Source organism: Caretta caretta, chromosome 25, assembly GCF_965140235.1.
Source record: "Caretta caretta isolate rCarCar2 chromosome 25, rCarCar1.hap1, whole genome shotgun sequence".
Taxonomy (NCBI): domain Eukaryota; kingdom Metazoa; phylum Chordata; order Testudines; family Cheloniidae; genus Caretta; species Caretta caretta.
The window spans coordinates 13653392-13679554 of record NC_134230.1 but is presented as its reverse complement, the minus strand read 5'-3'; the positions used below and the strand labels follow the sequence as shown (position 1 = coordinate 13679554).

General features: G+C 46.1%; 1 protein-coding gene across 2 annotated transcripts; it reads left to right on the top strand.

Annotated features, from left to right (window-relative positions):
* The first annotated feature begins 3641 nt into the window (after window positions 1-3641).
* NCLN (nicalin) lies at window positions 3642-24347 on the top strand. 2 transcript variants are annotated; one of them, XM_048830643.2, is made up of 15 exons: window positions 3642-3900; window positions 9179-9369; window positions 9593-9737; window positions 10538-10632; window positions 10985-11065; window positions 11277-11380; window positions 12212-12300; window positions 13146-13285; window positions 13892-14070; window positions 14373-14460; window positions 14568-14606; window positions 14719-14879; window positions 15719-15772; window positions 15861-15939; window positions 18053-24347. In XM_048830643.2, exons 1-15 carry the CDS (start codon window positions 3720-3722, stop codon window positions 18110-18112), a joined length of 1686 nt encoding a protein of 561 aa, XP_048686600.1. In that variant the 5' UTR covers window positions 3642-3719; the 3' UTR covers window positions 18113-24347. The 2 variants fall into 2 exon arrangements, with proteins under 2 accessions (XP_048686600.1, XP_048686598.1); XM_048830641.2 differs by having other exon boundaries at window positions 14716-14879.
* Window positions 24348-26163: the final 1816 nt, after the last annotated feature.

The window sequence follows — 26163 nt, the reverse complement described above, 5'->3', positions numbered from 1 at the left end:
AGGGAGATTTTCTATTTGCTCAGGTGGAGGACTGTCTTTTGCAGAAGGGGGCTTTGGAGTTCCATCTGTGGTGTCACTGGTATGTTCTCAGAGGTTGGGGCACACAGCGTAGTCACAGCCATGGACTCGAGGCATGGCAATGAACTTGTACCACGTTACACAGCGATGAAACCATTCATTGCTCATCCATCTTATTAACTGGAAAAATAACAAAACAGCAACCACTCTGTGAAGACCGAGTGTGGGTCTGTTTCGATGCCCTGGGTGGCTCTCACCCATTTCCTAGTGGACAGGCACAAAGACCCTCACCACTGTTGGCCTCTTTGGTGGTATTATAGGCAGAGTAGCCAACGTGTGATAATAACAGTTACCTCTTTTTGCCATAGACTCCAAAGCACTTTACAAAGGCCAATCCCATTATTCCCATTTCACAGATGGGGAAAGTAAGGCACTGAGAGGGAAAGCAACTTGTCCAAGCTTAGGGTGGAAGCAGAGTCAGGAATAGAATCCAGATCTCCTCAATCCCAACCTGCTGCCCTATCCACTAGGTCACACTACCAATGGGTCATTGAAACTGAGCTCCCCACTTACACGAGAGTTGGGAGGGTCCCTCCAGATCAGGACTGGAGCAGGCAGGCAGTGTGTGTGGGAAGTCTTCCCTGGATTTGGCACCCTTTCTCAGTCATACTTTCTATTAGGGTTCCATATATAAAGGACTATGAAATGACCAATAGCTGTTACAAGCATGTGCAGGTCATATGTATTCTAGATAATAAGCCCATCAGCAGAAGGTGTTAAAGATGCTTCTAAACTGTGCTTCTAAGTAACCTATTGGACTCTATAACAATCTATAACAGTTGATTAACCATTTATGAAAGCTGCTATTAATCCTCCATTAACTATTTATAAAGTGTGACTTATTCCTCCAGCTGCAAATGCACACGAGAAAGTGACCAATAAATAAATAAAGCTGTTTCCTTTCTTCCCATCTCAGTGCACAGAGGTCACCTCTGCCGCTTGGATGGACCAAGCTCCACAACACGAGATACCCACAGCAGGCAGAATTACAGCAGCCGGATTGTTGGGCTAGTCAGTACTGTGGCTGGCTGAGCTGACCCCGAGGGCTTTATCATACCCATTGTATGGCTGGTGCATGAGAAGTGGTCTCCTGTTGCTTTATATACCTTGGACCCCTTACAAACCCAGATTATCTTGTCACCTATTGCTGTTTTAGATTCCCCCTCTTTAAAATGGGGACCTCTCACAGGGATGTTGGGAGACTCAATTCATTAAAGGGGTCAAGTCTTGAGTTTTTGACTCAGACAAACTACAGTTGACTTTCACCTAGGCTAAGAATTAGTAACTGGTGATCTGTTTTGTTTTTCTAATCAGATTACATTAGCAGCTGGGATCCCCAGAAAGAAACTACAGCAAAATCTGATTTGAGTGACTACTCAACGGACTGACAAAAATCAGCTGTTTAAATAAAATTGGCCAGTTAAATCTCTCTCTGTCGCAGGGTTTTGTATTTAATACCCATCGCGATCTGATCATTACTTTAAAGGGGGGTGGCAGAATGATCCTTAGTGTGTTTTGGAACTACTCTTTAGACAGGTGGCAGTTTACTGAGTGTTTTCTTTCATGGGTTTCACCGTGTATAACCTCCACGAATTATCATAGGCACAGCTGCCCAAACAGAGGATGGGATGACTCAGGGGACTGGGAGACAGAGCCCTTCCCTTTTGGGTCACTGGTCAAAACCGGCCCAGCTTGTAAATGGACAATCCCTGCCATCTGATGGCTGTTTGCCACTTGTGTGAAATGAGTATTTAGTGGGTACTAGTGTGATGGACTGGTGCTCCCATTGCTAAAAACACACCTCCACTAACTAGTCCTCATTGTAAGCTGCCACTAACTGGTCCATGCGGACTAATGATTCAGCCTTGGCCCTGGAGCTGGTCTCTGTGAAAGAGAGGTGAGGCCTAGAGATAGACAGGCCATTTGTCCGGTTTGAAACTGGACAGTTCTGCTGTTTGTCCCCTGTCTGATACTCAGCCAAAACTGGCTGTGGTTTTGTCCGGTGTCAAATGGGGGACGCCATAGTGAAGAGCATCCCTCCGCCGGTGTGACCTTGCACATGCCATCCATGCCAGGTCATTCCAGCAGGGCTGTCTTCAAAAGGGCACCCCTTCCGTGTGGTGTGACCTCATACACACCCTGTGTGAGATCAGAACAATGAGGTGGGGTCAGGCCGAGGCTGTTCCTGGAGATACTGGAATGTGTGAGTGGCCACCCTCCCTATTGGCAAGTTGGTGCATTGTGCGTGTCATGCAACTGAGGTGGGGTGACTGAGTGGTTGAGGCAGGTTGTGAGTTTAACAATCTCATACTGAAAGGCCACCTCAGTCCACCCCGCTGTGAAACGGGTACCCGATCCATTGGGTTAGGGCAGCCAAAGGGGGACGGATGGGATGCTGACCACATCACACTCTCCTGTGCTGTTGGCTATGAACTGATGGTGGCTTAACGAACTGAGCCAGTGGGTGGGGGGAAACTTTGATCGCATAGAAACTAGAGAAGAACATTAAACAGAGAAGGTTGTGAGAGGACTCAGCGGCCCTTGCAACAGATCCTGGAAATACTACAACTCCCAGCAGCCTTTGCAGCTCTCTATAAATATTTTATTAAAGCTAATGTTAAAAAATTAAGAAGCAGACAGGTTAAGAAACGAGTGTCTGTACATCTGGGTAGAGTGCTTAGATTATCCACAAATACAAAGTTCATTTTTAAAATCATAAAATGCATATAGACAGGTTTCAGAGGAACAGCCGTGTTAGTCTGTATTCGCAAAAAGAAAAGGAGTACTTGTGGCACCTTAGAGACTAACCAATTTATTTGAGCATGAGCTTTCGTGAGCCACAGCTCAAGTGAGCTGTGGCTCACGAAAGCTCATGCTCAAATAAATTGGTTAGTCTCTAAGGTGCCACAAGTACTCCTTTTCTTCAAGATGCATATAGTGCATAATCAGCAATAACTCAAATTTAGGTGACTACATTTAAGAATACAGTTTGGATATGAGCATCCAAGTTTTCGGGTACATCACTCATGAAAAGTGATACGGAGAGTTGGTTGTTGGAAAGCAAATATAGCAACGAGTGGAGATTGTCCCTCAGGGATTGCGACGTTATGGCAGGTTTCAGAGCAGCAGCCGTGTTAGTCTGTATTCGCAAAAAGAACAGGAGGACTTGTGGCACCGGAGAGACTAACCAATGTATTTGGGCATAAGCTTTCGAATAAATGTGTTAGTCTCTAAGGTGCCACAAGTCCTCCCGTTCTTTTGGCGTTATGGTAGCTTGTCCCTTCAGAAAATACAATCCATGAGGGAAGTATTTCAACTACAGGTTTCAGAGTAGCCGCCGCAAAAAGGACAGGAGTAATTGGGGCTCCGAATTTGTTCGTCCCTAAAGGTGCCCCAAGTACTCCTGCTCTTATTTCAACTACAACTCCCAGCAGCCCTGGCAACGAACGCGACTCCAGAGGACTACACCTCCCAGCAGCCCCCGGGGCGAGGCCTCCAGCCCCCCCATCCGGGCCCCGCCCCCTGGCAGGACTCCATCTCCCGTGAGCGCTTGCGGGCGAGGCCCCCCCCGCCCCGTGCCGGGCTGTCCGAGCGGTGCCTGCAGGCTGCGGCGGGTGGCCGGGTGCGAGGCAGCCGGGGCGATGCTGGAAGAGGCGGGCGAGGTGCTGGAGTCGGTGCTGAAGGCCTCGTGCCTGCCGCTCAGCTTCCTGCTCTTCCTGCCGGCCGTGCTGCTGCTGCTGGGGCCGCCGCCCGCCGCCGAGGCCGCCCACGAGTTCACGGTCTATCGCATGCAGCAGTACGAGCTGGGCGGGCAGCCCTACGGTGAGTGGGTGGCTGAGCCCCGGGCCGGGCCGGGCCTGGCCTGGCTTCCCCCCCCCCCCCCCACAGCCCCGGGGCAGCCCGACGGTGAGTGGGTGGCTGGGTGGGTGAGCCCCGGGCCGGGCCGGGCCTGGCTTCCCCCTCCCGGGCCCGGCCTGGCTTAACCCCCTTCCCCTCCCGCAGCCCCGGGGCGGCCCTACGGTGAGTGAGTGAGCGAACGAGCGAGCGCCGGGCCTGGCATGGCCTGGCCTGGCTTCGACCGCTTTCCCCCGGGCCTGGCCTGGCCTGGCTTCGCCCCCTTTCCCCCGGGCCTGGCCTGGCCTGGCTTCGCCCCCTTTCCCCCGGGCCTGGCCTGGCCTGGCTTCGCCCCCTTTCCCCCGGGCCTGGCCTGGCCTGGCTTCGCCCCCTTTCCCCCGGGCCTGGCCTGGCCTGGCTTCGCCCCCTTTCCCCCGGGCCTGGCCTGGCCTGGCTTCGCCCCCTTTCCCCCGGGCCTGGCCTGGCCTGGCTTCGCCCCCTTTCCCCCGGGCCGGGCCTGGCCTGGCTTCGCGCCCCCTCCCCCAGCCTCGGGGCGGCCCTGTGGTGAGTGAGTGTCAGTTCCGTCCCCCCCGCCCCCCACGGGGCCCGGCTTGCGGGGTTCTCTGCGCCCCCAGCCCGCCCTAGGGTGAATCTGGCCCGGCCTCCGTCCACCCAAGGCTGCGCTTCCCACTGATCTCCGAGGCGCCCTGGCCCCCCGCCAGACTGACTGAGGGCTGGCGTCTCCCATCCCCAGGCCTATCCAGGTTGTGCAAGTGGGGTGGCCTGCGCTCCCCGCCAGGGGCCGGACCCAGCTCTGCTCCCTGCACCGGGCCGGTGGGTGCAGGGCCTGGGGCGGGCGACACCCCACCGGGTGCTGGGCGACGCTGGCCCGGACCTACATCTCAGAGACAGTGCTGTGGCCTGCACCCCCGCTGCCTGCGTGCTCCTTGTCAGGGCACCTTGGCCTGCGGCTCCCTGGAGCCCTGCCCCGCCTCCTCACTGCCCCCTGATCTGTCTATCCTAGCCGTGCCCCGAGGCCCACCTGGCCTGTCACCATGGTATCTGCCTTGGCACATCCTGCCGCTCCCCAGGCTGGGGATCCAGAGCCAGGTCTCATCCCATGGCAGCCTTGCTGCACCTGGAGCTCAGTCACTTTTTCAGTTGACTGCATTGGCCTAATGAAACGAACAGGTGTCCCTGGGCATAGAGGGCTCTGTCAGAGAACGGGGCAGTACTTCAAGCACCAGCTTCTGGACATGGCTTTGCGTTCTAGTGGGTGTGGCCCAGACAGGAAACCCCTTGTTTGGCAATATTCTCTCCAGTGAGCACATGTGGGGGCTTCTCTCTTCCCTGCATCCACCACCCACGGGCTTTAATCGCTGTCGCACATCAGCTGATGTCCTGTCTGTGCTGCTAACTTTATTTAGCTGAGGAACCCAGCTTAGATTTAGCATCTGGTTTCCAGTGAGGTTTTTACTTTTCACTCAGATTTATAACTGCTTTCACAGAAGCCGGGAGAAGGGTTAAGGGCATCTCCGGAGGTCACCGAGAAAGTGAGCGCAGGCTGCATGGCCACCACTGAAGTTTCCTGTAATGCTGCACCAGGGTGCCTCTTGCACAACACTTCAGTGTTGCAGTTAGCTCAGTTCTGTGATTACAAAGTTCTTCTCCCGCTCCTAGGGCTAAATCCAGCCCGGATCTGGCTTCAGTAGAGTTGCAGTCTCTTATGTTGGAGAATTTGGCATCTAAATTGTTCTGTTCATGTATGCCTTTGACTTTTCCTCTCCTTTCTGTTCAGAGGTCAACTTTCCTCCTTCCTGAGCTATTCCGTTTTCACTTTTTTACTTCCTCCTGACATATGCATCACTGCTCCCTGGTCTGAAAGTTCTAGTCCCTTCTCCAATCTATTCCCCAGCCCTTTCTTCACATTACATTTCCCTCATCTTTCTCTTAGTCCTGATGTTCTTGAACTTTACGTTCTTATTGGTTGCTCAACATCTTGTCTTGAGTCAGAAATATAATATCCGGCATGAATTTCTTAAATGTTATAACCTTTTCCCTTCTCATATGCTGATTAACACGGCACCAAGTATGGTTTCTAAGGGCTCTGTTCCTAGCCAAATTAGGGTTTATATTCTGCTCCTGTGTGGATCTTACAATTTTTTGTCATTGTGCAGTAGTCTTCACTGGCAGGTTTAATAATTGCCAGTGTTCAAACCTCCATTCTTGAGAACTTCATTAGCTCGTAGCTGTATTCTCTCATGGAGTTACCGAGCTAGATCTCTTCAGACTGCAGTAGTCTTCACTGGCAGGTTTAATAGGAGGCACTGTGCACAAATTTCAGTTGGCCTTGACTTCAGCTATAAGAATATTAAATCCAAGCAAGTGTTCACCACAGCTCTCTCTGATTCCAAGTTCTTGGACTCTTAGAAAAGCAGCATATTGATTTTTTAGATGCTTGCGATTAACTTTTAATGCTGTTTCTTTTTCTGGTTACCTAAGTGAATTGTGTATTCTCTTTATCCCTTGCTAAATGCTTTGGGTAGCTAATGTTCCCATTCTGTGTGTGTTCTGAGGCCAGATGTCCTTTGGGGCAAAAGCTTTTTGTTGTTCCAAACTCTCAAATTCCTTTCCAATGGGATCAATTAGGTTTTTTAAAAGATGGAGCCTGAAGCAGGTTAAGAACAGAGTTTGATTTGTTTCTAATTCTATTAAAATAGAGTCCTTCAGATTATGAATAACAATATACATATTTAATTTGTCTGAGAAATTATAAAAAGTAGCTCTTTCTTGTAGTATCAACAGAAAACAATGTTGAGCTTACTCTCCAGCAGCATCTAAATTGAGGTCCATGCTGGGAACAGAATATGCTAGTTACAACCCTGTAAACGGTCATTGCTCTTGGGATTGTTGCATGGTTTTCCCGATGAGTGTAGGCAGATGTTTGTCTGGGAGGTATATTCTAGATATAGGCCCCTCTGATCATGCAATCTGATCCACTGGTGTAGATCCCTGTGTCTGTGTAGGGGCAGAGGTCTGTACTAGTTGGGCTCAAGCAGGGGTAACTTGTGTTATATGGAAGCCCAAACTAGATGATCCTTCTGATCATAAACTCTATGGATCTGATTGCGGGACTGAGGCTGCATTACACACTACACTGCGTACCTTCATGCAGTGGGGCACGAAGTGCAGCTCTCGGGAAGAATGAAAATTCGTGTTCCCGCTGCTCAGCGAAACTGTGGCAGAACTCCGCTAACGAAGACCATGTTTAAACACTGTTGTGTAAAGGTCTAATGCGGTTCCTGGATGTGCTGCTGTCATTGGGGCCTAAACAGTAAAAAACAAAAAACCCTGTGCTTACATTGTAAAGAGGTTTGGCCTTTCCTCTGTAAACAAGTAACCATGTAAGCCGGGCTAGCCCTGACCTTCATGATCCATGCAGGCAAGACTAATGTGAATTGGGGTACTGCCACGTTCAAGCATGTTGACTGACTTAAAAATACATTCTCCCATCCTATAAGTATGGCCTACATTCTTTGTTCTTAGATGTATACATTTACCCATACTAAAACCCATTGTTTGCTTGCACCCAGTGTACCAGATGATCCAGATAGCTTTGAATCAGTTAACTGTCCTCTTTGTTATTTACCACTTCTCCAATTTTTGTGTCGTTTGTAAATTTTATCAGTGATGATTTTTTTTTCCTTCCAGGCCACTGATAAAAATGTTAAATAGCATAGGGACAAGAAATGGTCCCTGTTGGACCCCACTGGAAACACACCCACTTGATGGCAATTCCCTGTTTACAATTAATTTTGAAACCTATTTGTTAGCCAGTTTTTAATCCATTTAATGTGTGTCACGTTAATTTTATATCGTTCTAGTTTTTTAATCAAAATGTAATGTGGTACCAAGTCAAATGCCTTAGAGAAGTCTAGATATATTATATCAACACTGTTATCTTTGTCAGTCAAAACACTGTCAATCAAACTTGTAATCACATCAAGAAAAGATATCAGGTCAGTTTGACAGGATCTGTTTTCCTAAACCTATGTTGATTTGCATTAATGATATTATCCTCCTTTAATTCTTCATTACTCAAGTCCCATATTAGCCACTCCATTATCTTTGTCTAGGATCAAAGTCAGGCTGACAGGCCTATAATTTCCTGGGTCATCTCGTTTACCCTTTTTAAAAATTGGCCCATTAGCTTTCTTCCAGTTTTCTTGAACTTCCCCAGTGCATCGAGACTTATTGAAAATCAACATTAATGGCCCCACGAGCTCCTCAGACAGCTTTTTAAAAAACTTTTGGATGCAGTTTATCTGGACCTGCTGCTTTAAAAATGTCTCACTTTAGTAGCTTCTGTTTAACATCCTCCAGAGATACTAATGGAATGGAAAGTGCTATCATTTCCATATGATGAGACTGGATTATGTTTTTCCCCAAATACAGAATAGAAATATTTATTGAACACTTCTGCCTTCCTGTATTTTTATCGACAATTCTATCAATTCCATCTAGTAATGGACCAACGCCACTGTCAGGATTCTTTTTGTTCCTACTACAGTTAAAGAACTCTGTTTTGTCCTTAACTCTGCTGGCCATATATTTCTCCTTGTGTCCCTTTGTTTCGCTTATCAATTTTCCACAATTTCAAATTTCTGATTTTATATTCTGAATAAGTTATGCATGTATAACCAACACCTTTTCATATATTATCTCAGACTGCTGTCTATTAGCATTTCAGTTCAGCTTGAGCCCTGTGCTCTCAGGGAAGCTATTTGCAAAGCCAGAGGATGCAGCTGCCTGAACAACCTGCTGCCCAGATTTTCCCAGAAAGCACTGATACAGACATAGGTGGTAGATGCAGAGTAGCAAACAGATCTCGTGTATCGTTGTGCTGTGTGGGTTTGACTGTACTATATCAGTAATGGGGTCAGGTGAGCATGTCAGAATATGGTTCCACAAATGTGGTTGTAACCGATGTAGATGAGTGCACAGTGACTGTCTCTAACGTGCCCATCGTGGGCTTAGGAACCCAGGGGCAGATGATTAGTGTATCCCACAGGGGAAAGGGGGGAAAACTGAGGGTGCCCAAAAGGAATGGGAAGGGAGAAAGGAATAACTTAAGTGATTACAAATACCTGTCTCTGCTGATGACTGTGGAAATAGTCAAGGCTGTTTAGCATGGAGAGTGTTCTGGGAACCGGATGCTGGTATTGACGAGATCTAGCCGATGGTCTTGTCCTCTCCTTCCCTGCAGGCACCAGGAATGCAGTGTTAAACACAGAGGCCCGCACTGTAGAGGCGGACGTGTTGAGCCGCCGCTGCGTGATGATGCGGCTAGTGGATTTCTCATATGAGCAGTACCAGAAGGCTCTCCGCCAGTCAGCTGGGGCCGTGGTGATCATCTTGCCCAAGGCCATGTCAGCAGTGCCGCAGGATGTTGTCAGGGTAAATATCGCTCCAGACAGAGAGATGATATTGGAGAAAGGGAGCAAAGATTCAGGTACAATATAGTGACTGAAACTCCCAGTTGTGGTTTGATGGGGTTTTTACTCTGTCAAGGTTAAGTTTAAAACTTTGATTTATGCCCCTCTGCTTTGGCCATTAGTATGCCTGCCTTCTTGCAAGTTCAATGGAGCCTAAGTGTGCCCCTCTCCTTCTAAATTCTCAGCAATTCATGGAGATAGAGCCAGAAATGCTGGCCATGGAAACCATTGTGCCGGTCTATTTTGCAGTAGAGGATGAAGAGCTGCTCTCCATCTATGAACAAACACGGGTTGCTTCTACATCACAGGGTTCGGCTTCAGCTGCTGAAGGTGAGTTGCAGCAAAAGGGGGGTTTAAAAGGAAGAAAACTAGCCATAATAATGTTCCTCAGTCAGGTGTCTCTAAGAATGGTAGGCAAAGGTTTCCACAAAATTCTGGAGATGCAGTGTGATCTAGTGGCTAGGGTGGTAGACCCCAGGAGTCCTGAGTTTTCTGCCCAAGTGACACATTAGGTGAGCTGGGAACATCACTTAATCTTTCCTTGCCTCACTTTCCCCATCTGCAAATTGGAGATAATGGTCTGTGGACGAACAGGCTATATAAGGGCTAAGTTATTATTTTACTTGGAGTGACATGATTTAGGAATATAGTTCCATAGAAATCCTTATTTCTGTTTCATCTCATTTGCAACAGCCTAGGGGCCAAATTCAGTAAAATTTGGTGGAAAGTTGTTTTTTCTAAGTGGTTATAGCGGGTTACTGAGTCTCACAACTCTTTGGCCCTATTCCTGGCTCGGCCACTAATCACTGTGTTTGGGCAAGTAACTTAAACACTTAGTGCCTCAGTTTACTCCACTGTAAATGGCTTTAATATTTACCTATCTGTCAAGAGTGTTGGGCTTAGTAGTTTGTAACATCTTTTGGATCCTGGGGTGAAAGTTTCTGTAGAAGTTCAAAGTATTCAGATTTTTGTACAAAATTAAAATGCTTTGTCACTAGATGTGGAAATTTAAACAGTGAGGCAGAGAAGTTATGGGCTTATTTGACAAAGCTAGACTCTTTGTGAATCAGCTATCAAGGGAATTAAAGGGATAAGATTTTTTTCCCCCCAGTATATTTCTTTTTTTCTAGTTCTGCTGCACACAGCGACTGCCAACGGCTTCCAGATGGTTACGAGTGGGGCTCAGAGCAAAGCTGTCAGTGACTGGCTCATAACCAGCCTGGAGGTGAGTTCTAGATGGATCAGAACTGGGATCTGGGCTGGTAATGTTTATAGGAAAGCCCAGGAATTCACTGAGTGGTGCGTTGCTAAAGACTGGAAGTTAAAGCCTCTTCAGAGGAAATCAGAGATTTTTCAGCCATGTTGTAGAGGCAGCTTTTCTATCTTTCTGGATTCAGAAACCAGAAAGCAGGTTAAGGGCTCAATACTGGAAGTCAGTGGGAGTATGATTCAGCACTGGGGCTGTTAGAAATTGACTGGGTGATGGTTAGGAGTGGTCTGTTGTGCTCCTGTACTCCAGGCAATAGAGTGATGCAGGAGGGGATGCTAGGTAATGCTCCTGTGTGTTCCATCCCTAGGGGAGGCTGACTGGTCTGGGAGGAGAGGATCTGCCCACCATTGTAATAGTTGCCCATTATGATTCTTTCGGCGTGGCCCCAGTAAGTATTATTTTTTCCTGCGGCTCTCTGTTTCTGTTAATGGGTTACTTCCTGGGACCTGTATCCCTGTCTCTTCTCCACCCTCTTGCTAGTGGGGTGCTTTCCACAGGAGCCTGTAAAGTCAGTGTGTTGCAACGGAAGTTGTTCTCTGTGGGGTGGGTGAGCGCTGTCACGTAGGCTTGTCTTTACATCTCCCGTTCTCTTCCTGCAGTGGCTGTCTCATGGTGCAGACTCCAACGGCAGTGGCATCTCTGGGCTACTGGAGCTAGCCAGGCTCTTTTCTCGACTCTACACCTACAAACGTACCCATGCTGGGTAAGAAGCTGCTCTCTCCACTGGAGAGCTTGGGCGGGAGTGGGCACGTGGAAGGGGTTTTGGCTGTAAGAGGGACTCGTGAACAATCCTGCACCTGTGAAGTGTTATACGTGCAAAGTCCCTTAGCACAGTGACAGGGCTGGCAGGGTGAAACCAGGCTGCCTGTATGCTGTTGTCACAAGCTCTGTTATGAAATAAAACTAAAATTTCATCTTTTTTCCTACACGTCTGCTGTTCATGAATTATCATGCTTTTTCCTTTCTTCTCCTTGGAGTGGCTTATCAGTTTATGCTTTGTGCAAGGCAGAGGCTGCATGATCTAGTGGACCTGAGGGTAGGATAAGAGCCAGGAATTCTTGTGCTCTGATCCCTGCTCTGCCACTGTCTTACTGCATGGCCCGTGGCAAGTTTCTTAACTTGTGTGTCTGGGTTTCCCCATCAGCAAAGTGAGGCTAGAGATACAAGGCGATTGGGAGAAGGGATTGGTTAATGTGTGTAGAGTGCCTTGGAAATGTAAAGTACAGAAGTGCCAAATATTCAGTAAGAACTGTGTGTTCCAGCAGGCATTTCCTTGCCTTCTGTTAGTATGTGGATTCTGTCATATTCATGTATAGATGTTGCAGTCAAGTGCATATGGTATATAAAGGAAAAGCGCTCATGATTTTACTGAGGGATACAGCTCATAGTAACGAGCAAAAGTTAGTCTTTGGGCAGAGTTTGACTTGGATTCTATGCTCTGTCCTTCTTTACTTCTCCCAAGGCTGGGCATGCTGCCGCCACAGCCAAGGAGTCAATTCTGCTAACTATATTTTCCCTGTTTCTTGGTGGGCAGGTATAATATGTTGTTCTTTGCATCTGGAGGCGGTAAATTTAACTATCAAGGAACCAAGAGGTGGTTAGAAGACAACTTGGATCACACAGGTGAGACAGACACCTAGGATGGGAACAGTTTACTGCAAGCTTAGCTGGGTGGAGCAACTTCAACCGTGAAAACATCCGCTATCTGTGCTGTGATAAGTTAGGATAGGGAGTGGGGTGGTAAACTAACTTCAGTGGCTGTGATGCCATTTGCAGGCCAAAGATTAGATCACTGTATGTGTTCTGTGCTCTCTGGAGGGAATGTGATTCTCTTGGGGCTGTTTGGTTGAGGAACATGTCGGGGACATGAGAAGTATGTGCGTCAGGACTAGGAAAATGGACCTGCAGTGAACTCCTCCAGCAAATGTACATTCCAGAGAGAAACTGTTATCTTCTGTGCGTATGCACAAAGGAATCCCAGACTAGTGTTTAGAGCATGACTTGGGATTGGGAGATCATTCTCTTCCTGACTGTCACTGACTCGCTGTGTGACGTTGGATGGGTCACTTAACTTCTCTGCTTCCGTTTTCCCCTCTAAAATCAAGATAATGTTACTGATGTATCCCTACAGGATTATGGGGATTAATATTTGGGTAAGGTACTTTGAGATCCTCAGGCGGAAGATATCCGTTATTGCCTGTGTGCATGTTCTGTTTGGTTGGATGGGCTTTTAATATCAGCTGAATCCATACTGACCCACTATAATAAGGTATATATTGTAAAGTGTCTTCCATGCTATTTGTATTGCAGCTGTTGTAAGAGGAGTTATAGGGTGCATACTGGCCTCCTTACTGTGCATCTGTCATATCTGACCATGCTGGGAGATCTCCTCTCCATATGTCCTGCACATGTGTCTAGCCCCGAAAGCGTGGGGTGGAGTTTCATGGGTTTGGATGCATCTGTTTCAGATTCCAGTTTGCTGCAGGATAATGTGGCGTTTGTTCTGTGCCTTGACACCCTGGGCAGAGGGAACAGTCTTCACCTCCACGTCTCAAAACCTCCTAAGGAGGGGACCCTGCAGCATGCTTTTCTGAGGGAGCTGGAAATGGTAACGAAAAACGTCAACTTCATTGGGCATGTTGGGGAGGGTGGGTCGTGCACGTGCTCATGGATGGGCATTTGGGGTGAGTTGCTATGGGGAGCTCTTCTGCTTCTATAAAGGATAGAGGGTGTGAAATTAACGTGGCTAAAAGTGATGAGGGGAGGAAGCCCTGATATCATCCAAGCCTCATTTCTGGTGGCCTTGATTTGGTGCAAGGAGTTATCTATCATTTGGGAATCCCCCTTTCCTTAAAACAATGGCTCCTTTTAGAGCTTCTTGCTTGTACCAACTGACTAGCCAGCTCCTGCCGCAGACGGCTGCCTTGGCAGCTTGGGGACTGTAGAATGTTGCTTTAATATTGTAAGCCAGGTTTTCAGGGTTGCTACATATTTTCCGGATGCATCTGGCTTAACCAGCCCTTCCTGAAGGACGTTGGCAGAAACATACCCTTGCTGGAATACGCCCGGGGGAGGGAAGGTGTGACCATCTATAACACTAGAACTCCAGCCTGGGTTTTGAGAAGGAAGGATGGGGAATGTGTTCTAAAGTGATGGGATCTGTTCCGTGACCTACGGGTCACCCTTTTTCTGGGCTGCTTGGCTTCTCCCACAGGTGGTCGCGAGCCAGTTTCCAGAAGTGAAATTCTCCATGGTGCACAAGAAGATAAACCTGGCTGAGGACATGCTCGCATGGGAGCATGAACGCTTTGCAATCCGCCGCCTGCCTGCATTCACCATTTCCCACCTGGAGAGCCACCGGGATGGCCCACGCAACAGCATCATGGACATGAGGTCAGTGGCTCTGAGGGGAAGGCGCCAGCAGATCAGTTGTTGAATGGACATGTGGGCTAGAGACACTTACAAACATGGTTGTTCCGGTGTCTTAACTTTTTCAAGTCGTTAACACCACATCAGGAACACTGAGAAATCAAGACCAAGAGCTGGGAGTGTTGGGTCTATAACTGTGTCTTGATTGGGCAGCCTCTTCTTCCTCCTTTATGGATGAAGTTTCACCATAGTTGTATGCAGTGAAAAGGGCTTTCCTGAGAGAAAGCTGTTACCATAGCCAGATTTACACCTCCCTTCTCTTGTAGGTCACGAGTTGACTCTAAGACTCTAACCCGTAACACCAGGATCATTGCTGAGGCATTGACTCGGGTCATCTACAACCTAACTGAGAAGGTAAGACTGTCCCCCCACATGCACCCGCTGCCCGTTGTCCAGGCTTTTCGGTTCTCCTACACCACCATGCCTACTTTTGCAACTGCGTCCCTTTTCTCTCTTCACAGGGAGCGCCTGCTGACCTGCAGATCTTCACAGAGCAGATGGTAAGGGAGCAGGGGGGCATAGATGTAGCCTGGGGGGAGAGGGCTCTGGAGACCTTTGATCAGCAGCATAAGTTTGTCATCTTCTCTCTCTGGCGTCCTCTTTCTGCAGCAGATTCAGCAGGAGCAGCTGGAGTCTGTGATGGACTGGCTGACCAGTCAGCCCAGAGCGGCCCAGCTTGTAGATAAAGACAGCACCTTCCTCAACACCTTAGAATATTACATGAGCCGCTATCTGAAGGATGTCAAGCAGCATCATGTGAAGGCAGATAAACGGTAAGCGAGGCAGGTGAATGGGGAGAGGGAGAAAATGTGGTATGTTCCTGACATGCTTAAACTGACTTCCCCCTTATTGCGTTCCTGTCTCCAAGAGTAACAGTTTCTCAGATGTTCTCCTCAGTGTGTGAGGTGCCTGTACCCCGCATTTCCTGCTGCACCTGTACAGTCTGGTCACATGTTTTTTACACTCTTAACAGGACGTTCTGCCTTCTTTAAGGAACTCCCAAGAATTCCAGTGGGCATAATTACAAGTCGTATCTTCATCAGTGAGAAGAGGGAGGGCTTGTTTTTTCACTGTTCAGCCCCCTTCTTCCCCAGAAGTCCACCTTGTTAAATACTGCGGTACCCTGTCTGAAGGCAGTGAGAGAGGAGCAGCAGTCTTCTGGCACCAGGAGAGCATTGCCTGCTTTTAAAACAAAGGCAGTCTCTCATCCTGATTTAGCTGCTTGGGATGAAGATGCTTGTGAGCCCAGTGAGGTGTCTCCAGGGCACCGGCTCTTTGAGACAGCTGAAAATTTGTGTGGAAATGGAGGACAAATGGTCTTGTTCTTGTGTGTAAATAAACAGCATTTTGCCCCACCCCGGGAATGGGTTCAGCTTTCCAAGGTTTCCTCTCTGGTTGGGATAGGAGATGAGTACTAGTTTATCCGGGTACCTGCTGAGAGCTGTAAACTGGTTTAAAGGGGTATGTGAGGCTGTCAAGCTTGCCTGTCGCTGGTTGATTGCTTGTGTGACGAGGGGGACAGGAGATGAGTGAGTTCTGGGGCTGTTTTTATTTCCTCTGGAACCAGCGCCCGGAAATGTTGCACCATCTGAAGAGCTCATTCTTTCCACAGGGACCCTGAGTTTGTTTTCTATGACCAGTTGAAGCAGGTGATGAACGCATACAGGTATATATTAAGGCAGGGGTTGGATATTTCATCTTTCTCTAGGGTTGTAACTCCTTTGGTGACCTCACCCTTTGTTGATCCATTTCAGGGTGAAGCCAGCAATCTTTGACCTGCTCCTGGCTCTCTGTATAGCAGTCTACCTCGGAGTTGCCTATGTTGCAGTCCAGGTGAGGAAAAAAGGAGCGATCCTTCTATTCCTTCACTTCCTCTTTAAGCTATAAGAATGTATGAGCCAATTATGCTCTGCTGGCATTCATGTCAAATTCAGAGTGTGAGAGAGAGAGACTCTTCTCTGGATGAGAGAGGACCCATGATTTTTGAGACCCATTAACTCTTCTGGTGCTGGTGTTTTCACCTCCATGGGTGTCTTCACAGTGTTATCAGGCTCATAATTCAGCCCCCTCCCGCAATGTGGAGAGGAATATACAACAGCTTTCTGCCCCGAGTTATGACTCCCACAGACGGGTTTTAGACAAAGCAAAAACAAGTTTTTTAACTACAAAAGTCAGATTTTAAGTGATTATAAGGCATAGCAAACACATCAAAGCAGATTACCTAGCATATAAACGAAACATGCAAACTGAGCTTAACATACTACGTAGATCCAATATGAATAGCAAATCCTCACCCTAAGTGATGATACAAGCAGGCTGCAGATTCTGAAGGGGCAAGCTGCACTTGTTTATAGCTTGGAATCCCCAGGTGTTCAATTCACAGGCTAAAAATCCCTTTAGTGGGTCCAGCACCCCCCCCCCCCCCCCAGTCCACTCTTTGTTCCTCAGGTGTTTCCAGGGGTCTCTTTGGGTGAGGAGTCAGCGAAGAACCAAGATGATATCACTTCCCTGCCTTAAATAGTTTTTGCATATGGCAGGAACCCTTTGTTTCAAAGCTTGGTTCCTACACCAGTCAGTGAAAAAGCACTGATACCCCAAGATGGAGTTCAGCACCAGGTGACCTGGTCAAATGTCCCTGTAGGGTCACAGCAGCCATGAGTCGGAGTCTGTCTGCAGCGTCCTCAGGAAGGCTCCCAGGTGGGAGATAAGCTTCTTCTAAGGCCTGTTGTTTTCGCTAATGGCCCTTCCCCACTCAGGTTTTCAGAATGAAAGCATCTTGACTAGTGGGCATTCCCCAGGTGTAAACACATTTGTAATACTGATACATAGTCAGTATTCCTAGCTTCAGATACAAAAATGATACGTGCATGCAAATAAGATAATCATATTCAGTAAATCATAACCTTTCCAATATCTCACATGACCTATCTTGCATAAAATACATCATAATTATGCCATAATCGTATAATATCACCATGAAGAATATGTGGTGCTGTGTCACAGAGACCATTGTGATTCTGGCTCCTGATCTTGGGTTAAATGCTCAATAAAAGGTAACCATGTTGGGTCACAGTCCTCTTGTTTCATAACAAGCTTTTTCTTTTATTTCTTTTTTTAAGTTAGATGCTTCAGGAAATGCCCACCATTTGATGAATGTCTTTTATATATTAACAATAATATTAAATAGAAAGAAAAGCACAAAATACTGTTGTATAATTTAAATGGTCCTGTCCACCCATTTATTTCTTATTAGTTAGCTAGATTGATGAGGGGTCATTTGGAGGCTGCTGCTAAGGTTAGGGTTTGTAACCAGGGTTTGTTGAATATCTGCAAAGATCATTTAAAAGAAAATAGGAATCACATGGGTTTTTCAATGATTTTAAAACAGCAAAAAATAAGACCAGTGTTAAAGGATTAGCGGTTGGCCTTAATCTGTGGTTTTACCTGTTTTGCAATCCCCAAATCACTACAAGCCAAATGTTACTATCAGTGGGCCAGATCATGTGCACTGAAGTCAGTGGGAGTTTTGCCATCCATTTCAATTGGAGCAGGTTCCAAAAGTACTGATTGCAGATCAACAGCAAATACTTATGGCAATTCTCCATGAAAACAGGAGTTGATAATGGTACTGCGGGCAGGCCCAGTGAGTGTTTCTGTAGGTAATTCATTGTTCTTTCCTCATAACCCTGGCTTCACTTGCTGTACTGTAACAACTGAGCCTAGTTTGCCAAGCCCTGAGCAGATCTATCCAGAAGGAGGCAGAGTTCTCCTTAGGGTAGGGATATGAGTGTGAACTCAGCCCTGAGTCAGATATTGCATTTATATGCTAGCACTGCCTCCAGCCTCCTAATGAGCTTCTTCTTCCCTGTGAGCAGAGAAGAACACACATTGCCAGTTTGCTAGCACTGTCATGGACTCATTACTCTTTCCCCCCTCCCTTTTCTAGCACTTTGGTATCCTTTACAAGACGGTACAGAGATTATCCCTTAAATCCAAGCAGCAGTGAAGTGGCAAATCACCAACCCATCGAGCAGCACTGAGCCACCGGTGAGCCCGGCAGGAGCTTCTGCCTTCCACCGGCTCCTGCCATTTCTCCCTCTCTCCTCTAACCATCCTGGAGGAAAGCAGAGATTAACTGAACTTTCAACTCTTGTGCACTGTTTTTTGGGTCTCCCCCCAACTTGTCCATTTTCCTTCATATTGTGGCGAGGGAGATGCGCAGAGACTCAGTCAATCCCTGCAGATTGTTTAAACACTGAATGGCTGATGCAAAGTTCCCTCTGAACAAGAAGTTTCTGTAAGTGTGAAGGTGCTGAACCTGGTTTCACAGGCATGTGCCATACAGCCAGCTTGGAGGCTGAATCCACGGGGCAAGCGGATGGACAGCTCGGCCCAGCCAACTGGACTCAGAGCACTCGTTTTTTAAAAAATGTGCACATGTAAATTAAAAGATAATTATTAGCGCGTTTCATACTGCACCTCTTCCTTCTGCTCCCTCCCTGGAACCAGGAAGGGAGCACTCAGCAAGCAGTGTCTCCAGCAAACCGCTTATTGCATTTTCTTTGGACAGTGCAATAACCGGTTCTCCTTTTGGAAGTGCACTGTAAACGATCTTGACTGTTAATCTGATTGGGAAATGAGAAAGGATCATTAACTGGTTGCCACAGTAGGATTCCTTCCATAGCATGTTTTGCTCCCTCAGCTGGAGGCTGCATTCCGCTGTGCCCAGGTTCCTTTGAGGTTGATATCCCTCAGTTTGATGCTGTTGCCACGCTGTGCTTAACTCTCATTGGTATGTGCAGGTGTGTGGTGTTCTTTTTTTTTTTTTTAAGGGGTTCCTAAGTTTATAGTTGCTGCCGGATCAGGTCTCAAGCCATTCTGTATATTTAAACACTTCGATGGTTAGATTAATAATATAAGCAGGAGCGACCTAGTTCCTGCCATGATCTCTGGTCAGTAATCCATTCGCTTCCATTCCTGTCTCTTTCCACTTGCAGTTGGGCAGATTTTAGTCCTGTTCACTTTCATCTCAGGGTCTTGTTTAGCATTTCTCATCACTATTCTTTATAAAACACTGGTCCTAGCCTAATAGTATTGGTAACTTGCCAAGGCTGTGTTGTTGCTTCCTTTACATGCACCCTGTGGTGTGTTTGGAGGGAGGTGGGATGTTAGTGGTGATTTTTAAGAAGGTTTTATGAAAATGTCATTAAACGTTACTGTTTTCAGATTGTAGCTAAGAGCACGTGTTACAGCTGGAGCTCACCTGTTCTCCAGTACTTTTTTTCTCAAGCAAGATCTTACTACTTCTGTTTGGTAATACATTACTATGGGGAAATTACACTGTTGCCCAAAACTGTTGTTAATGCATGTGCAGAGGCCTGGGAATTTTCCAGTCTAGACAGACAAATGCCAAAGTGTGCTCTCTCTCCATTTTTAAACCCCTCTGAATTTCACAGCCTCAGGTAAGTGGAACACTGTGTCTTGCAATCATTTTCTGATGATTCCCCAGGCTGCTTAGCAGAGTAGGTGCATCAGTGTGGTAACCACCATGTTCCTACATGGAAACCTCTCAAGACCTTTCCCAAAAGTTGTAAGTTAATGGCATCTGTAGATGGCACTTTAAAGACCCAAATCTCCTGCAGGCAACAGCAATCTAACATTTAAAATACTTTCTGTAGTTACTGACTTCCATGCATAGATCTGGTACTTCTACAAGCCAAGATGACTCTCTTTATTTAAAATACCACTTTCCATTTGAGGCTGAATTTCGATCTTTTGTGGCTTGGAGTTGAACTATCCACCTTCCTGTAAGCAAGAAAAACATTAGCTGAGTGTCCTTATTTGCATTATTCACTGAACATGGATTAGCTAGGAAAAAGTGGTGGATTGTGGCCAGGTGCCCTTAGTAGTATTGTCCTTTGGATAGGGATTGAAACCCTTATTTTTCAACCATCTTTTTTTTAAAAAGCAAGAGAAAATGCACCTTGCCCAAGGCTCTTCATGCTATTGCCAAGCTTTCCAATCCACAGTGGCTCACTCTAACAGGCCTGATTAGCAGAAGCGCTTGCTGAGTTACTGCAGCTCCCAGTGACATTCGATTGGTATCATAGGTGCCCAGTGCTTCTGAAAATCAGGCCCTCGAGAGACGTGCCTTTTGCTAGCTCTTGGGTGCTTCCTTAAAATAGGTTCCACTGTGCGTTTGGTGGTTTTAGCATCACCTCTGGACAAGCCCTTCCTAATGGATTTGAAGCCTGTTTCCTTCTTGCTTTGGAATAGTTGGAGGAAAAATTTGCCTGCCCTTAGCTTTTATGCCTTGTAACATGTTATGCCCTGCGTGCAGCAGCTGGGAGGAGCAATTGCACGGAGAGTCCTGCTCAGCCTTAGGATGGAGCATGCCCATTACAGATAGTCTGACAGGTAGATGCTCCTAAGATTGTAAACCCTTACTGAGCATGTGCAAACGAAGACAGTTCAGAGGCTTATAACTGTGTTGCAACTTGCTAGTGCTCTACACCCCAAGGAATGTCTCCTTTCCCCCATCCCAGCTCATTACTGAACCAGGCTTGCTGGGACACCGTTACTCCATTTAGAACAGCTAATACGAAGTAAGTTATGAGCAATCCTGCTTTAATTCACTTTAATATAAGTAATATTTACTAATAGTGGGCAGAAGCGAACAGAGCCAGCGTACTCGCATGCGCAATGAAAAGCCCATTCTGGCGTCTTCAAGACAAGAAGAGACTGAAGCTCATAGGTGCTGGAATTAGGGGTATGGGGGTCGCAGCTTGAAGTGGTTTCCATCATATTCAGGGTTTACAGTTTGGTTCAATGGCGCTCAGCAGCCTGCCTATACAAGTTGTTCCAGCATCTGCTGAAGCCTGAGAGTAACAAACATCTCCTCCGCCAGCGTGAACAATTGATTGCAGCTCTGATCCCTTCACGGTTGTAGTATTAAACCAACTGTTTACAGCTCCTTACATGGTGGGAAATCAATACCAGAAGTTCCTGATAATGTGAAATAACATAGTGGCAGTTATCTTAAACCAAGGAGGGTAGGGCCACATGGTTACAATGCATATTCAAAGGCGTTGGTGGAACAATGACCTGTTCTCTCCATAGTCAAAGCAATTTACCCTGTTATCTCATTTAGGCATGCCTAGCCCTATCCTGTCACTATAGAAAGTAAGTTCAGCTCATGGTAATTATTGCAGCTAGGGGCATTGCATTGCTGATCAAAGTGTTCCTGCTGATACCAAAGCATTCATATATTCCTCAATGTGCGATAGCAGAATTACAGCCTCCTCACAGCTGAAGCAGAAAGTGGCTGCCACTTTTTGATCTATTTAAATCAGGTGTAAACGTTTAACAGAGAGGGTAATGAACCCCTGGAACAATTTACCAAGGGTTGTGGTGGATTTCCCATGACCACTTTAAAATCAAGATGGGATGTTTGTCTAAAGATCTGCTCTAGGAATTATTTTGGGGACGTTCTCCGGCTGTATACAGAAGGTCAGGTTAGGTGATTGCGGTGGTCCCATCTGGCCTTGGAATCTATCAGTGTATGAATGCAGTCTTGTACTCTCATCCCACTATTGCAGGTCGCTGAAATTAGAATGTCTTATTGCTGGGAGTTGTCAGTTTTGCTGGGTTCCCCTTGCAAAGTCAAACTGGAAACTTCCAACCAATCCGTGTGCCATCCCTTGCGTTGTTTCGTAACAACGAAAAGTGATGATGCTGCACCAGGCAGTTTCAGATTTCACAGTATCTTCCCAACCATAAAATACCATACAGGAAGAAATCCAATTAATCAAATTAATCTTCCCAACCATAAAATACCATACAGGAAGAAATCCAGCCAGTGTTTGTCTGAACGTAATAGATTCCAAGGCCGGAAGGGACCACTGTGATCTCTCAGGTATTTCTGCAGGGCATGGGCCATGGCTCACCCTTAGCCTGCCCATGTGCCCTGTCTGCTTTTGGTTTGCAAGGATTTTGGTTTGCCTGGCAGAAGTAATAATTAAAATAGGTAACCAAGTTCATACAGGTGGGACAAGATTATGCCTTAGCTAAAATGCAGCTCTGGGACAGTGCTGCTAGCATCCTTCTCAACTTTCCCTGCTATCGTAAGAAACTCAGCACTTACTTACGCTTTCCAAACAGGCTTTGTCTATTGCCACCATTTTTCAGTCTCTCCACTCACACAGACTGCTGGGGAGGCTATACGCACGTAACTTGCTCCCGTGCAGCCTGTGTTACTACATTTAAGAATTTTTTTATTTTAACTTCCCTATTTTGCACACAAGAGAATCAGTCCAGAGTGATTAGGTTTGAGGAGGATAGATTCCTTGAACAATAGTGATTGATTTTTGCCAGTAGAATTAGTAATCCCCACACTGTTTTTGAGTTTATAATCTCTGCAAGAAGGGAAGAAACTCTAGAAGTTATCACCGCAGCTCTGTCCTGTGGAGTCTGGTGTATAATAATTGCGGTAGAAAAAGTTTACATATAATGGGCCAAATTTTGCAATCTTGAATTGAAACTCAGACAGCAATGCATTAAGATTTAACTAATCCCTTTAAGCAAACTCCCCTTGAATTCAGTAAGAATTTTGCTTGACTTAAGGATGGCAGAATTTGGCCAGGCAAGAGAGTTTACTGTGCTGAAAAGCTGGCTATCTTGAGAACCTGCCACCTACACACTACCTCCAATACTTAATCCTATGCTTGTACCTTCTAGTGTTACCAAACTTAATACTCTGCACGTGCAAAAAGGACTTTTCAAACACTGAGCTTGGTTATATTTAGGTGCAAATTGAAAGGGGGTTCTATTAATTGAGGATGAGCCAATATGAACATTTTAAATTGTAGATTTCTGCTACTTTTTAGGGGGAGGGGGTGAGCAAAACAACCCAAACAAACCACCAACAAAAAACAAACAGAAAATCGATAACACGCACCAAAACAAATTGGCTTAAAATGAGCAGTGCATGCTTTTTTTCAGCTACCCATAACACAAAAGAATCTGGATACGTTTTTGCTTATAAATTCCAAAACGGTCTCATCTGTGTTGTGATGAAGAATGGATAATTTCAGCTGAATTTATCTTTTGAGCATGTAAAAATGAGGTTTAAATTAAAGTCTTGATGGTTGCCTCAACTTACTTGGCTCATTACTATAATTCTTTTTTAGGCTTTGTGCAATTCACTGGCTTTTCTGGCTTCCTAAATGAAGCCCCCAGAACTCATTCATCTAGGATAACCCAACTACTGGCCGAGTCATCAATTGCATAAAGACTTCTTCCATCTAGCAGATCCAGCACATTACCTGAAAGGCCAAAAAGAATGCTTAAAGGTGTTAGTTAAATCTTAATGCCGTTCTATTTGAGTTCTGGGGCTAGCCACAATGTATTTTGAGTGCTTAACTTTCTGTTGTGGCTTTGCCGGTTGCTTTTAAAAGTAAGCCTCTCAGCTACCCGTTGGACGTGGGTCTTCCAGCCTCCAACCGAAAGCTGCATGTTGTTTGCCCCATATAATTCAGTAATTGAAGATCCTGTCCCTGTCCCTGCTTGTGAAAACCCTGAGCAACACCCTGATTTTTCTAACATCCTACATCTATTAACGCTTAATCTGTATCTACCAATTTGCCAGTTCAGGAGTAACCAACATAACCTTCCACCACCTCACCTTGGCTGTCTTGGAGCAGCTGTCAGTGAGCCACGGGAGGCATTGCTCTCTTCCTGTCGAGGCATGATTAGAGGCACACTAACATTCTTAGCCCCCTATAACCTGCAAACCCAAATCTGGATTTCTTTGCACATAAATGGAAAAGGTGCTAGGCCACGGGCCTGCTTCTCTGCAAGTGCAGAGCACTAGCTCTAGTTCATCAGACTATTCCTGTGCTACCACTACTAGGCTACAGAGCTGTTCCACAGTAACACTAATCCTGCATTTTTTGTGTGAGCCGGTTTTCATGATAACGGTTCTTCTAGACTTGTGCATCTGTTGTTGGTTGGCAGGTACCACTCAGTTCTGGCCATTCTCCATTGGAGGAAGGAGTACAATCAATACACATAGGCACAATGGTGAATTTTTATTTTCACTGCCAGAGATGTTTTTTAATTTACTGCAGAGACTTGTTGGGTTTTTTGTGTCTCTTTCCGGAATCACTCAATGCATTTAATTAGGGGACGTACATTATGGAGAGAAAATGTTCTGGAAAAGAAAAATAAAATCATTATCAGTAGACATGTCTGTTTACTCTTTGTGTGCCTAAGGGGTGAGCCTGTTGCCTGTGGCAATGTCTGGTATGGTGAAACAACCAACGAGCAGGAGGTGGCTGTAACCAAAATGCATAGCAGACCAGTGCAGTCAGCATATGAAACTTTTTGCCAAAAGGCTACAAAGAGGAGCAGCTGCAACTTTCCATTTCTGCTGCTGTAGTGTGTATATGAGCTGAGAACTTTAACTCTGCTACAGCAGCAAGCCTCTGAGTTTATATGGCAATAAGGCTTCTGGGGTTCGTTGAAGTCAATGTGAGTCTTTCTATTGACTTTAGTGAGCTTGTGTGTTTTGGGCACTATAGGAGTGCTAGATGTCTTTAACCACCAGTTTACTTTTTAATATAGTGGAGAAACAGAGACCATGCAGCTGGAGTAGAAGCAGTGCAGTCCCTGCGGTTAATTCTCCTTCCTCCTGAGGCCCATCGGTCATGCATCTGGGTACCCAGTACAAAAAATATTTTACAGCATGGCCCTCCCTGGGCTTCCACTGTAAGGAGACACACACATAAACACCCGCTGCCAGCAATATGCTGCTCTAGTAAGATGGGCTGTGCACCATGTGCTGAAGATCAGTATAAACTGGTTTACTGGGCCCAGTATAAACTGGGGGTTAGTGGGTACTGGTTTTGCATAGAAAGACTGAGCAAAAGTGTCTTAATTGTCCTGATGATGCCTGGTCTGTTAGGTTAGGAACTCCCTGAGTTGTGTTTCCAGTTCTGCCACTTTCTTATTCTCTAGTTTTGGGCAAGTCATGTAAGTGTGTGAATGCCTCCGTTTCCCCCTTTGTAAAACAGGGATGTTAAAACCTTGGGAGATTCTCTACATGAGATTATTATTTATATTCCCCTAGCACCCCTAATGTCACAGGCACAGTCCAGAGAGAATCAGACTGTCCTTGCCCTGAGAAGCTTATAATTGGATGTCTCCAAACTGCTATATAACTAGCAGATATTACAATGGTGGGACCCAAAGGGTGTCTGTATAGTCTGCCAATCTTAGTTTCTTTTGGATTGGGGCCACAATCTACACTTCCAGCTGTAGAGAATGTGCCACAAACAGGAATGCTTATCACCTGTGTTTGAGACAATTTTTCAACCCACAAACTTTTACCACTGGTGCCAGTGGATATTTGCAGATTTCTACCTACCTGATTTTAACATTGGCACTGAACACTGCAGCTACATGAGCCAAAAATCTTCAGTGTGGAACTTTCAGAGCAATCTTTGTCAAGCTAAATATTTTTTATAAATCTTAAACATATAATCTCCCTGGTGGTTATAGACTTTGGTCACCTGGGGTGTTGTAACATCTTCCATTGCTATAGTGTCTTACACACCAAATATTTGAGAGAGAAGGTGGGTGAAGTAATATTTTATTGGACCAACTTCTGTTGGTGAAAGACACAAGCTTTTGAGTTTACAAACTTGAAAGCTCATCTCTTTCACCAACAGAGGTTGGTCCAATAAAAGATACTACCTCACCCACCTTGTCTCTCTAATATCCTGGGACCACCACAGCAACCCTGCAATACCAAATAGCTGTATGTTGTTTACATACAGCGTTCCTGAAATGCAACCCCTTCTGGGGTGACAGCCAGCTGTCACATGGACAAACACTGCACAAATCAGAGTGGGGATTACAGATGCTTGTCTATACAAGGAAATTAATTTGGGTTAAAATAGGGTGTGAAAAGGAGCACCTTATTCCAAATCCACAAAGCTAATTTGTCATAAAATATTCTTATTCCAGAATAAAAGCATCCACACAGGGAGTTAATCA

Coding starts and splice junctions, on each gene's coding strand:
- NCLN (XM_048830641.2), top strand. CDS start 3,720: ATGCTGGAAGAGGCGGGCGAGGTGCTGGAGTCGGTGCTGAAGGCCTCG. Junction 11,066..11,276: donor ATTCTTTCGGCGTGGCCCCA/GTAAGTATTATT, acceptor CTCTTCCTGCAG/TGGCTGTCTCATGGTGCAGA. Junction 11,381..12,211: donor TACAAACGTACCCATGCTGG/GTAAGAAGCTGC, acceptor CTTGGTGGGCAG/GTATAATATGTTGTTCTTTG.